We start from the raw sequence: 14,297 nt of genomic DNA, 5'->3' as shown, positions 1-14,297 counted from the left end.
CAGACACAGACAGACAGAGAGACTGACAGACACACAGACACAAACACACTTGATATCACCTTGTGAAGTTTGCAGTTTCATATTTCTCACAGAACTAGTTTAATACTAAACATAATTTTTTTAAACTTAATTTGTAATTCATTTAAAATTTAATTTAATTTGTTTATAAACAAAGTAATTTACTTTGAGATGAGCAGCCATAGGTGCAACTATAAGTAATGCCAAATTAGTTTATGGTAGATTTGATATTTAAGTAATTATTAACCAATCATCAGTTGATTGCAACAAACTAATGATTTAATGAAAATTAATTTTCAAACACTGAATTGGTATTATTTTCTCCCCCCCCCCCATCTTATAGCTGTTCGATCTGACAGAATGAAAGATGGTCAATTAATTATTAATCAGTCATCAGCTGATTGCAACAAACTAATGATTTTTAAAATTTTATTTCAAACACTAAAATGGTATTCTTTTTTCTTTGTTTCCCCCCTGATAGCTGTTCGATCTGACAGAATGAGAGGAGGCCGTAACAAGTTTGGTCCGATGTACAAGCGCGACCGGGCGCTGAAACAGCAGGCTCTCCGACAGCAGCAGTCCCTGGTGGCCCACTGTCAGTTGCGTCTCGCCAACGGCATGTCGCCAGTTCCGGGCTCGCCAGAGGACGTGAAACCCGACCTGATGTTCATGTCGTCCAACTCCAACACGTCCCACCACAGCATGAGCTCTTCCCCCGGGCCCCTGCCACTGCAGCCCCTGAACTGCCCCTCCCCCCCGATCCACCACTCCGGCCTCGGCAGCCACTCCCCTCCCATGTCGGGTCTGTCGATGTCGATCGGGCACCGCAGCATCCAGTCTCACCACGACTCATACGGCCACGGCCACAGCCCGAGCTACCCGACGGTGATGGATGCCCTGCGCAACTACCAGACGTCGACGTTCCACCACCACCAGTCGCAGCCCTTCATGGCCATCATGCCCCAGCTGGTGGCTGACCTCAAGTCGGGACTCGTGGAGGAGGGTGAGGTGAAGCGCAAGCTGATGACGTTTTTCCACAACGAGTTCGGACACATGGACATTGTCTCGCAGCCCATCCAGTTCCTGCACATGCTGTGCAAGATGGTCGACCAGCTCCTCTTCCTCATGGTCGAGTGGGCACGCAACTCCTGCGTCTTCAAAGAATTGAAGGTACCTTTTTTTTAGTTTTGTTTATAGTCTGAACGTGGTGGTCAGTGGGTGATTGTTAAAGTGAATGAGATCATCAAAGTGTGAATATTGTCGTCAGTGTGCACGATGTGTCAAAGTGTGTGAACGTGATCGTCCGAGTTGAACGTAATGTAAAAATGTGAATGTGATCATCAAAGTGTGAATGTGATCGTCAAAGCGTGAACGTGATGTCAAAATGTGAATGTGATTGTCAAAGTGAACAACTGTTCAAATAAAATGAAATAATTTATCAAAATAACATCACATAATTTTCACAATTGTCAAAATAAGTAGAAACAATTATAGTTAAATTAGTGAATCGATTAGTGAGACAGTGAAACTAACATAAAGCATTTTAAAATTTACTGAGGTATTGTTAAACAAATATTCCTTTCCAAAATTTTATTTCAGTACTTCAGGTCAAAATATGCACAACAAATGCAGGTGATAACTTGGAATGTTTTTTTCTCTATCACTGACAGGTAGAGGGAGGGATGTAGACCAGTGGTAAAGCACTCGTCTGATGTGCAATCAACCAAGGATCAATCCCTGTCAGTGGACAAATTGGGCTATTTTTCTTTCCAGCCAGTGCTCCATAAAGGCACAATATCCTGTCTGTGGGATAGTGCATACAAAATATTGTTGTTCATTGATGAGAATAGCTGAGTAGCCCATGAAGTGGTGGCAGCAGGTTTCCTCTCATTATTTCTGGGATCCTAAACTGTAAATAAAAACATGTTGAGTGTGTTGTTAACTAAAATATTTCTTTCTTCCTTCGTTTGTGCCAGGTGGAGGACCAGATGAAACTACTTCAGAACTCTTGGAGTGAGATCCTCATCCTTGATCTTGTGTACAGACAGGTGCAGGACAGCTGGTCCAGCGAGATTATTCTGGTGAGACAATCTTCTACGAGTACCGAGATCAGTGTTCTAGGCTTAGGATTAGTGAGATAGTCTTCTAGGAGTACCGAGATCACTGTTCTAGGTTTAGGAGTAGTGAGACAGTCTTCTAGGAGTAGTGAGATGACTGTTCTAGGCTTAGGAGCAGTGAGATAGTTTTCTACGAGTAGTGAGACAATCTTTTAGGAGTGGTGAGATCACTGTTCTAGGCTTAAGTGTAGTGAGAGTTTTCTACAAGTAGTGAGACAGTTTTCTAGGAATAGTGAGATAGCTGTTGTAGGCTTGAGAGTAGTCAGACAGTTTTCTAGGAATAGTGAGATAACTGTTCTAGGCTTAGGAGTAGACAGACAGCTATAACCAAATAGTCCTTATATATCTAAAAGTCAATATATGGTTTATCATATTTGTGAATTTCATTAATGTTGGGTCTCTTATGAGGAGTAAAGTTTACTACAGTTGTATAGCCTCTATTAGAAACATACTTATCTGCCCTTGATTCTATTATTGTTTGTCAGATTGTGTGCAATCTCCTTTTACAGGAAAGAAAATGTACAATATTTTTTTGTGCTCAACAAAAATACTAACGACCACGTCTTGGGGAGACCAAGAAAAAGGGGCTCATTGATCAATGATTGCCTAGTTAAAACGGCATCTTAATAAAGTTTTGATATTTGCAATTAATAAGCACGTGTTTGTGTATATATCAATGTGTACGAACGGAAGTGTACATTAATTTGACTAAATGACTAGCTGCAATTTTGTGTACCGCTAGCTGCATTATTAACTACGACCTATATTCCATAATATGTATATAATTTTCAGGCCCGTAGGAACCAGGGGGCTGGGGGGTGCATGTGCCCCCTCATTTGTGAGCCTTTTTTTTTTAATCACATCAATGTTTGCCATTGTAACCAAAATCTGATATAGAGTTTGTACCGATCCGTCAGTGCCCTCTCCCCACTCCCAAAGTCGTTCCTACCGGCCTGTATGTGTGTATTAGAGAGCAATCAACATAAATACCCATCACACAGTCCAATGTCATTGTCAAGCAATGTGAAATGGATACAATTTTTGTGTGTAATTTAGAAAACATTCAGCTCAGAAATGAATAACTTGTAGTAAATTCCATAGTATCAAAAACATGCGTTCCCCGTGGGACGCAGTATACACATATTATGTTTCTATTATCTATTACAACTGTGTTACTGTCACACACAGTTCAATAAAACTGTGGGTGTGTCTGTATGTTTAAATAAAATTATGATAATTAATGTGAGGCGAGATTGCAGCTTTTAAAAAAAACACCAAAATTTCCATGCAAGAAAACCAAAACAATTAGGGTGGGTGACAGCTCGCTATAGATTCATCTATATTTAACACATGGGCAATTATAACAAAACACAATTTCCGCTACTTAATTTTTACCTGTATCATTCTTTATTTTTAAAGCATAGGTGGGAACATTTATGATGCCAGGGGCTGGCATGTATAAATCTTAGCTGAAGATAGCTGAAGATTCACAAATAACTGTGGTCATCGGCCATGCTTCCTGTTACCGTAATTGGAAAGCGGTTAGGGGACGTAACTCTGCCTAATTTGTCTTGCTGATTTCTAATAGAGGCTATAGAAAAATGCATTTAAACTGTAATTTCTTAACAATTATTAGATCATCTATCCAAATTTTGTGAGAAGCTTCGTCCTTACATTGAAATCCAAAATCATGAATTTGGTCCTTTTGACCCCCAGGAAAATGGGTGTCTTATACTCCATGAATTTGGTAGGTAGTGTCAAAAATGTACTCAGGAGACTGTTTAGGCCCATGGACCTTTTGGGTTTTTTATTGCAGATTTCTCTCCCTTGACTGATTTTAAGTTTTGTTTAGAATTATGACTTGAATTTGAGATTTGCTGCCCTAATGATACCTACTATGTCAATATTTAATTAGATACGGTAAAAATGGAGAGAGAGAAAAAGAGGAGAAACTTATTGGTTTAACTTTACACAAAATTGAATAAAGTTCATATTAGTACAAGCAGTTCAGCATTGCATTTCAGGTTCTAGCATTTGTTTTCAGATTAAAATGTCACAAGCAGAGATTGTTTCCCACTCCACAAAATGAATTTCAAGCCTTGTGTTATCTGTTTAAACATTTTGGTCCAATAAAGGAGACAGCAGGTCAGCCATTTTATTCATTGTAAAAGACAGTAATGTACACATGGCCCATATTTTCAAAACAATCTTAATGCTACGAAATAATATCACCGTCATAAAATACGACGTCACTGTGGCCTGTGCTGTAGTGACGTCACAACCTACGATGGTTTTACTATTTACAGTACTAAAATAGCTTCGAAAATATGAGCTCAGGCTCATCCAATTCTTACGCAAATGATTGTTACAGCATGCTGTTACTTCTGTTATCTCAGATATTGAATGACCACATTCAGTACTGTGTATCGACCTACATGTGTGTGTTTTAACCACTCTTTGTATGTTGTTTCCACAGTCGAACGGTCAGCGGATAAACTTCGATATACTGGACAAACTTGGTCTAGGCGACGTCAAGGCTCGACTGTACGAGCTCATAAAGAAGATGAAAGAGTTGAAAATTGATGTCTACGAATATGCGTGCCTTAAATTCCTGATCTTGCTCAATCCTGGTATGTAAATCTGAGCTTTTAAATTCTGTATCTTGCACAATTATGATATATGTAAATCAGTGCATCTGTAAATGTGTGACTTAAATTCCTGAACTTACTCCATCCTTTTTTATGTTGTATGCTCAGTGGTAAAGCACTCACTTGATGCGCAGTAGGTTTGGGATTGATCCCCGTCGGTGGGCCCATTGGGCTAATTCTTGCTCCAGCCAGTGCACCACGACTGATATATCAAATGCTGTGGTATGTGTTATCCTGTCTGTGGGATGATGCATATAAAAGATCCTTGCTGCTAATCGAAAAGAGTAGTCCATGAAGTGGCAACAGTGGGTTTCCTCCCTCAATATCTGTGTGGTTCTTAACCATATGTCCGACGCCATATAACCGTAAATAAAATGTGTTGAGTGCGTCGTTAAATAAACCATTTCCTTCCTTCCTTCCATGTTGTGCAATCAGTACCCAAAAACCTCAAACATACAATATGTTTTAGGGTTGGGAGGCATGGACATATTTTTAAAATTTAAAAATGAAAATAACTGATAGTCTTTTATTTTATTCTTTTCTTTGTAGGTATTACTTCTACCAAGAAGTGAAATTTCATTTTTTTTTAAAAGAAACAAAATATTTTCCATTACATTCATGTACAGTGTAACACACCACACATACTTGCTTTGTCTTTGTATGAGTGTACATGTATATCTCCTTTCTCCCTCCCATCTCCATCACTCTCCCTTTCTCCCTCCTCCCTGTTTCTCTTTGTCTGTATCTGTCTGCCTCTCCCCTTAAGGCTTTCTTCTCTTTCCGTCACCCTCTCTCTCTCTCCACATCCTCTCCTTTCTGTCTCTATCTGCTCTCTATTCTCTTTTCAACCTGTCTCTTCCTCCCTCTCTCGCTCACTCTCTCTGTCTCACCGTGTCTCTCTCTCTCTCTCTCTCTCTCTCTCTCTCTCTCTCTCTGTAACTCTCTCACTCATATGCCTATGTTTATCTGCAGATGTCTCCGGTCTAGACAATCGTCAGTATGTGGAGCAAAGCCAGGAGAAAGTGAACGCTGCACTCCTTCAGTATTGCCTTAATTTTTACCCCGACATGAAGGACAAATTTGGACAGATTCTGTTGAGACTGCCTGAAATCCGCGTGATCAGTATTAGGGCGGAGGAGTATTTGTACTTCCGGCACCTCAATGGGGAGGTCCCCGACCAGACATTGCTGTTGGAGATGCTTCACTCGCGGAAGAAATAATGTTATTTGTTTTCTTTAGTGTATATTGTTTCCACCATTTGTCCTGATGGAAAGCATCACAGGGGGTGTCCTTGTCAGCTTTCCCCAACTTTCTGGGTATCTGTGAAAACGAATCATTGACTTGTTCTGGTTGTTGTTTTGCTAATAGCCAAGATATGTATCATATATGGCATTGGAACAATTGTATCATGTTGGAACAGCTTTGAATCGATTATAGTCCTTGTGTTGAGAGTTGTAAGAATTAATTTCCATCATATGTTGACAGTTAGGAATCATGATTTGTGGACGGAAAACAGTCTGAACAGAGTTGAATCCAAGTCACATTTTTTCCATCACGTTTAAACAGCCAAGAACGGCTTTTCATCTGAGGTTCACAGTCTGGTGTTTTGACAGAATTGTTTTTAACAATTTAGTACTCATGGAACTATTTTCCATCTGAGGTTCAGAGTTTAATATCCAAGGAACTGGTTTCCATCCGAGGTTAGCAGTTTAGTATCCAAGGAACTGGTTTCCATTTTGGATTGACAGTTTAGCATGCATGGAACTGCTTTCCATCTGACAGTTTAACAGCCAGTTACAAGTAATATCTTATCAGCTATGTAAACACCATTGGCCCACGGTCTGTCCACATCTTCCTAAGAGTTGCTTGAGCCATGACAGCCATGGATGCTTCCATTATCAAAAGTTATCTAGCCCAGGCTGTTACAAAGAAGAAAACTCATTGAACAGTTTTTCAAACAAGTCTGATTGTTACTGACTGGAAAGGAACAGGAAATATGTGTTTAATGAAATCCCAGCTTATTTTGAGCAGACTTAATTGAGTTTAGTAGATCTCAATAAGAAGATGTCATTGAGGTGACATCAATAAGAAGACATCATTAAGGTGACATCAATAAGAAAACATCAGTAAAACAGATGCCATTGAGCAGGCAAACAGTAAGCAGATCTCATTGAGAGAAAGCCAATAAGCAGACATCATTGTGGGAAAGCAAAAAATAAGCAGTATTGAGACAACACTAAGCAGACGTGATTGAGCAGACAGCAGGGAGTAGACACCAGAACCTGGAAAGAAGGAGGGACAAGGAGAATGGCACCTGGAGAAGCTTGGCTTGCCACGATCAATGGACAGCTCACAAGAGAGCATTTCTCACTGGACAGACGAGTTGGGGAAAGGACATTTGTCTGCCTATGATGATAAAGACATTTTTTATTACATTTGTGTCACTGAACAAAAGATTTCCAGATATGGTGCAATGCCTTTTGCCATACGAGCCAACTTTTCTTTACATTGAAGTATATTGTGATGACTGAAAATTGCATTGTACATGACATGTATATAGCTATAACAGTGTACATATTATCATGTATATCTATTAAATATAATTATATATATATATATATATATATATATATATATATATATAAAATTTGTTAATGCACAGTGATGGAATTGTGAAAGCAGTTTTTAAGTGTTCTGCTTGGATACCTGGTTTTATATATTTAAGCAAGAGCCTTACAGCTCAGGGAAAGTTTGCCTGTGGATTTTACAGATTAATAAACACTTTTTAATGTATTTTTTGTCAATCGACTCCCCTGGGGAAGCCTTTTTCAATTCCACAAGATTTCTTTTGGAACCTATGCTTTGAAGGGTTTTTTATCAAAACTATCATTTGTGATTTCTTTTGGAACCTATGCTTTGAAGGTTTTTTTTATCAAAACTAACATTTGTGATTTCTTTTGGAACCTATGCTTTGAAGGGTTTTTTATCAAAACTGTAACATTTGTAAATGACGATTATGTTATCTACAGATAATTTCTTCTAAAGCAACTGTTTTTTTGCTAATATCATGTTTTAGTAATTATTTTTTACTCCAAATAGACCTTCAAAGTTTGCTCACTTTGAATAACCACAATTTTTAAAGCAAATTTATTTAAAGATGGACAATTTTGAAAAATATGTTTATTTCTTTATTTGGAGGCTCATTTGGGGTAATCATTGTAAAGAAATAAAAGTACAGTTTATATGACATATGCAGCCCCAATCCATTCTGATTCTTGTCTGAAATGATGCAAGAGTGGACTGGTTTGTTTGTATTTTTGCATTATCCACTACCAACAAGTGCATTTTGACATGTTTTATACCAATTACGTCATCTCTTCACTCGTGTTGTTGTTTGGTGTTTAAAATATTCTTAGAATGACACCTAATATTTCCCCAATAGAATGAAATGAAGTTTTTAGTGGTGTAATTTTTAATTTTTGATGTTATTTTTTATAAATATGTATATTAATATATAAACAAGTTGACAATTTGTTTTAAATATAATTTTGTCATTATTATATAAGATAATAAGACTACTAATACAAATGAGACAATCGCTGATAATGTAGATGTTTACAAACTCAGTGAATCCTACTGTCTTACCACCATTACAACACTGACCAGTCGGTACTATTATCAAAAAACAGTTCAGAACAAATGTATCGGCAGATTGGCATTAAGATAGAGTTAAAAACAAGAAGATAAAATATAATTATAAATGATATTCTTTTTTTGATTTGAAGCTTCATTATTAATTCTGTGGTGAAACATTTTTTTGTTTGTTTGGGTTTTTTTTGTTCAATTGAGCTTAATTTATATTACGCAGAATAAACAGTGCTATGTTAAAAAAAGAAAATGAACTTTTATGCTAACTTTTTTTGTTCTTTTTACTTTGTTCAAAATAATAAAATGTGTCATCATGATTGTAAAGGTTTGTATATTCAGTTAATATACATGTAATTGATTTTTGTTGATTGTTGATTTTTTTTTTCTTTTCTCCTCCCCCGCAACATTTTTAACAAATAGTGCTACATACCTTTTAAATGCGTAATTTGTTAATGTTAGGTTTTGAGTGTGTTGTTATTGTTCAGAATTGATAAACAAAACAAAAAAACACATATTATAGTGCTAAATAATGTCAAGTGCTATCTGACAAAATAGAAATATTTTAATTCAAGATGTACATGTGTGTGGCTAATAATTCATAACATGAGTGTTGTAATAGTTATAGCAGTAAACTGTAATACGTCATTGATACCTTAGACAGGGTTTCTAGAATTTTTTTTAAATCCACTAGCCATGGGATCAGTTATTTTTTTTAATTTACTAGCCTCGATTACAAATTAACTAGCCCTACTTTACATTAAGTTAATATAATTTTACTAAATAATAGTTATAATCAGATATGTCACCTAACATTGGGGTGGGGGAAGGATATTCATATTTACAAAATAGACTTAATTGCAACATTAGTTATTTACTAGCCCAACATTGAATATCACTAGCCATGGGAGTGGGGCTACCATAATCTAGAAGCCCTGCCTTAGGTGATTACACCAGTAATTGTGAAAGATTTTAGCATGGAAACACTATATTCACCCCACAGTAACAACATATGTATACATATATATATATATATTCATGGTTTTGAATAGATGAATGAATCCTCGAAAAATGCAAAAAACAGATCATTGTTAAAATTTACTGAAAGAAATTGTGTGAACATGCAAGCTAAAAATGTTATGTCTCAAAAGTGTTTTCTACTTCAGTTTTTAAAAGACAGTTCAGTTGTTATTATATTTAAGGTGTGTTTATTTTATGAAAAATCAATATTTTACGCACAATGGGATGAAGGATGGTGGTAGTTAAAAGTTAATATCCTAAACTATAAAAATACCATATAGGGAGTTGAATTTTCCCAAGATGATTGCATGGAGCCAACATCGGTTTTGAACAGTTATCCGATGTGTGTTTCCTTGTTACTATGACAATCACTGATGTTTGTTACACCTACATGCATCTCTGTTTGAGCGACAGAGTGACATAGTTTGTGCACATACAAATGTTGTGCAGTAGTTCTCAAATAAAATAAAATTAGTTTACCAGGGTTCAATCTACTATCATGCATAGAATTTGTTTTAATTTTTTCATGTGGGTTTAATATACTATGTATTGTATACTATCATACATAGAATTTTGACACATTTTTTTTTGATTTTTTTTTTTTTTATTCATATTTTAAATAAGCAACACATTATTGGTTTAAATAATATTTATTTCTGCAAGTGAAATACAGTGGTTTAGGATTGAAAAACATTGTTCAACAATGTTGAATATTCAGTTAAATAGCAAAAATGGAATACTGCAGTATCTTGAGTGTGTTTGATATAAAGGGACTATGCTGAGTTTGTAGTCATTAAAATAATTCATATACTTGTATACATGTTTGAGTTATTAATGTTATAAATTCAACATACAAAGCATTATACGTGATGCATGGTCAGTCTGGGATCGATCCCCATTGGTGGGCCAGTACACCACGATTGGTATATCAAAGGCAGTTTTATGTGCTATCCTGTCTGTGAGATGGTGCATATAAAAGATATGTTGCTACTAATGCAAAAATGTAGCACGTTTCCTTTCAAAGTATATAATAGTGGATGATTTTAATACATCAATGTGTTTAAATGGTGTTAAACAACAAATTTGTCTTTTTTGCTTTCCTGTCTGGGATAGTGCATATAAAAAAATCACTTGCTGCTAATGGGAAAAATGTGTGACATTCAGTAGCCACTTATTAATTTAATGAATTTACTCTAATGAGGTCATGAAAGAAAACAAAACTTTAACTTTTAGATCTACAGATAATAGAAAAACGTATGTTGTAATTTTAATATATATTTCAATAAATATATTTTAATGGCTACAAACTAAATATAATTATTTTAAGCATTTAAAATAGTTATCAAGTTAATGTTTCTTCCTGTCATAACTCTAATTAGATGATTACGATACACCACGATGTTTCTGATTTGTTTACTTCAGCAATGTATTTATAAAATGGCATCAAATTACTTTGAGGCAGCTAACCGTATCTACTGATAGTAAACACACATGAAGTAAATAGAAGTTTATTTTGGGAATTTTATTTTGTGTATTGAGGTGGAATAGTGTTAAAGACGAAGAGATGAAGTTTTAGCTTTGAAAGGAATTGGGGTGGGGGTGGGGTGTAAAAAACATTAAGCTCTTGTACATTATAATCAAGTTAATAAAATAATAGAATGCTATAATTTTTATTGAAATTAAATCCTACATTTGTTATTTTAGTTGATATATTTTGTTGTTAAATATCGAGGCTTGCTTTATGTTAACACTGAACTGAATATACACTAACAGAAAAAGGTTCCTGTGGATATATTGCACAAGATATATCTTTGGAAAGGTTAAGTCTGTCAAATTGTTTTTAAAAATTATTTATTCATTCGTAAAATTTATGATACGATTTGTACATTTATGATCTGTTCACGTGAGTCATAAATTTCACCTATTTACCAACTTAACAGTTGGTTTGAGACCATTTTATTTGCGCACAGGGACATTTTTCTGCCAAGTATATTATTTCATGTCATGAATGTATTGCTTGATAATGTTCCTGGATTGTTCACGCACTTGAACTAGTGTGTAAACTGCCATTCACAAGTAACATTTTCTCGAACGCACAAACAATATCCCTTTTTGATACTTGTCCCCCCCCCTCCCCCCCACGCGCACACACACACACTACCCCTATTACCTTCCTAAAAGCATGTGGTGCATTAAAACAGTGTTGATTTTGAAAGGAATATTTTTATCAACATTTTATGTTTTAAAAAGGTTAACCAACATTAATCATCTTATCCATAATGTACATTTGTGAAAATGTTGATCATTGAAAAGTGTTTTTACAAAACTCATAAGTCAAACCATAATAACTTCATATTACTGGTTTATATCAACAATGTAATGGTATTCAATCGATTTTTGGATGACCACTTCATATGTACTGGGTGACCTTACACAGTACAGCATGGTATATCAAACAAACAGTTTTATGTACTGGGTGACCTTACACAGTACAGCATGGTATATCAAACAAACAGTTTTATGTACTGGGTGACCTTACACAGTACAGCATGGTATATCAAACAAACAGTTTTATGTACTGGGTGACCTTACACAGTACAGCATGGTATATCAAACAAACAGTTTTATGTTGTTTTATCCTGCAACCACTGTTTGTATTGACTGACTATAGTGAGCAGTTAAAGTCATCATTTGCTACAATTTAATTCATTTCAACTTATTTTTGTGCTTATATCCAAGTAAAGTTCAAGCATGCTGTCCTGGGCACATACCTCAGCTGTCTGGGCTGTTTGTCCAGGACAGTGGGTTAGTTGTTAATCGTTAGTGGTTAGTGAGAGAGAAGAGGGTGTAGTGGCCTTACACCTACCCATTGAGTCGTTAAAACTCGCTCTGGGTGGGAGCCGGTACTGGGTTGCAAAACCTTGTACCTACCAGCCTTATATCCGATGACTTAACCACGACACCACTGAGGCCAGTATCTCTACAAGCTAACTTGTTTGCTTTGACATATTCAATTCTTTACATCAATAATTTCCATTTACCTTAGTTTGACACCCAGTAGCCAATGCATGTTTTGTGCTGGGGTGTCATTAAACATTCATTCATTCATTCAATCGATAATTTCAGTCAAGTTGTAGTAAATATAGCAAAAATTTAACACATATTTAGGAATCAAAATTATTTTAGGGGTTAACAAATATAGAATATTACAAGAATGAAGTCATGGATTGTATATATCGTACTGTAAGAAGCTTGCTTGTTTTATAACATATGGGATGTTTTTAATACAAATAATTACCCCACTTTTTTTTAGTTGCAGGATAAATATAATGGGACGAATTTATAAAGCCTGTTTATGTTTTAATTATATACACTTAGTGCTTAAACACCAGTGTTTAAAAAAACCCCAGAATTTATAAATCCAGCCCAATAAGTTTAATGACATACATGTATGTTATAGTCTTTTTCCTGTTCACGATGAATGGTGAATTTGGCTCGGCAAGCATCTTGGAGGTTCTCATTCTGACCTTCACAGGATAAAGCCAATCACCTTCATCAGTAACACTTTATTCTCTGTATCTCCAGTTTTCACAATTTGTGACTCGATAAGTTTTGTAAAAACACATTTCAGTTATGAACGGCTCCTAACAGTAGTAGAGGTTGTAAGTTTAGCAGCAAATTAGTTTTCTTTCAACTTTATCAAATGTAATGTAATTGCTTATTTTGTTGAGAGAAACAGGACTGTTTCTAGACCAGTATTTGGTACCAGTAGCTGTCTCTCCCCCACCTCATTTGACCCCTAATAACTTTCTTCAAGCTACTAACCAATGTTTGTGTCATGGGTGACCAAGTTTGCCTAATGGTAGTCATGGCCTTACGTTAGATATATAATTGAATTGGTGAATTAAATGAGGATCCAACTCCACCATGTCAAATTTTACAGGAAAACATGGGGTTGGGTTTTTTTTTTCATTTCTATAAGTGTAACTACAGTCTGTATTGAGGTCTTACAACTGGAACTGGTTATGTCCACCTCTTTAAAAATTATTGGAGTCCACCATTTTGCATTTTACTCTTTCTGTGTTATATATGGGATTTGTTTTTTGGTTCTTTGTTTTTGTTGTTGTCATTTTTCGGGGGGGGGGGGGGGGGGGGGGTGGAAAGTACTGTATTAGGAGTGATGAAAAATTAATAAAATTGCTTCATTTTCTGATATTTATATTTTTAAAGTTACAATTTGGACATAACCATTTCTGTTTAGTCGAGTTCAGCCAAACTGGCACACAGTCAGAACATTTTTCACAAACAGATTGTATTGCACGCAAAACTAAAAATAAAAAACGTCATATTGGGCCCTTATTTTTAATTCACCTATTCATATTACAAAAATATGTTGGAATACATAACTATTGTAAGATATTTTCCGTCTCACTTCGCCTGTCATCTGTTAATTAACATGCTCTTGTTTCTGTCTTCTTACCCATCATGTAAGACATTTCTCTATGCTCTATATTTATTTTTTAAAACAAAGTGATGCTCTTTTTTCATGTTTGAATATTTTGTAATGTTACTTGTAAATTTACTTTCTTTTTGCCGTTGTTGGTCAACTGGTCATTTGTGTATTAAATAAAGAAAGAAAAGGAACTGACTTTTAATCTTCTTTTTTTGCTTTTGTGTTTTAAGATTGTAGTGTGTCAGTGTACAAAATACAATACACTGTATGGCCTATTCAATATGGTTCCGTCTCTGAGAAAGTCAATAGTGGTTGTGCAGAAGAGCTACTAGAAGAGCTTAAAAGGAAAATCTCAAAATGTTTGGGTCAAAACTACCACTCGAAAAAATAAGTGTA

General features: G+C 35.6%; 1 protein-coding gene and 1 long non-coding RNA gene across 4 annotated transcripts in view; one reads left to right on the top strand and one right to left on the bottom strand.

Annotated features, from left to right (window-relative positions):
• Positions 1 to 9,207, top strand: part of LOC121382767 (nuclear receptor subfamily 5 group A member 2-like) — a 220,271-nt gene extending 211,064 nt beyond the window's left edge. For all 3 annotated transcript variants that reach the window (XM_041512349.1, XM_041512350.1, XM_041512351.1), the window contains 4 exons: positions 500 to 1,188; positions 1,995 to 2,099; positions 4,612 to 4,765; positions 5,756 to 9,207. In XM_041512349.1, the coding sequence (XP_041368283.1) occupies positions 500 to 1,188; positions 1,995 to 2,099; positions 4,612 to 4,765; positions 5,756 to 6,003 (1,196 nt within the window). In that variant the 3' untranslated portion in view covers positions 6,004 to 9,207. The remainder of the gene's footprint in view (positions 1 to 499; positions 1,189 to 1,994; positions 2,100 to 4,611; positions 4,766 to 5,755) is intronic.
• Positions 9,208 to 10,000: 793 nt separating this feature from the next.
• LOC121383152 lies at positions 10,001 to 12,272 on the bottom strand. The gene is made up of 2 exons (XR_005959266.1): positions 11,930 to 12,272; positions 10,001 to 11,876 (listed from the first exon to the last, which is right to left on the bottom strand). It is a non-coding gene; the product is annotated as an uncharacterized LOC121383152 (long non-coding RNA).
• Positions 12,273 to 14,297: the final 2,025 nt, after the last annotated feature.

This window comes from Gigantopelta aegis, chromosome 10 (assembly GCF_016097555.1).
Source record: "Gigantopelta aegis isolate Gae_Host chromosome 10, Gae_host_genome, whole genome shotgun sequence".
Taxonomy (NCBI): domain Eukaryota; kingdom Metazoa; phylum Mollusca; class Gastropoda; order Neomphalida; family Peltospiridae; genus Gigantopelta; species Gigantopelta aegis.
This window is presented reverse-complemented; position numbering and strand designations above follow the sequence as displayed.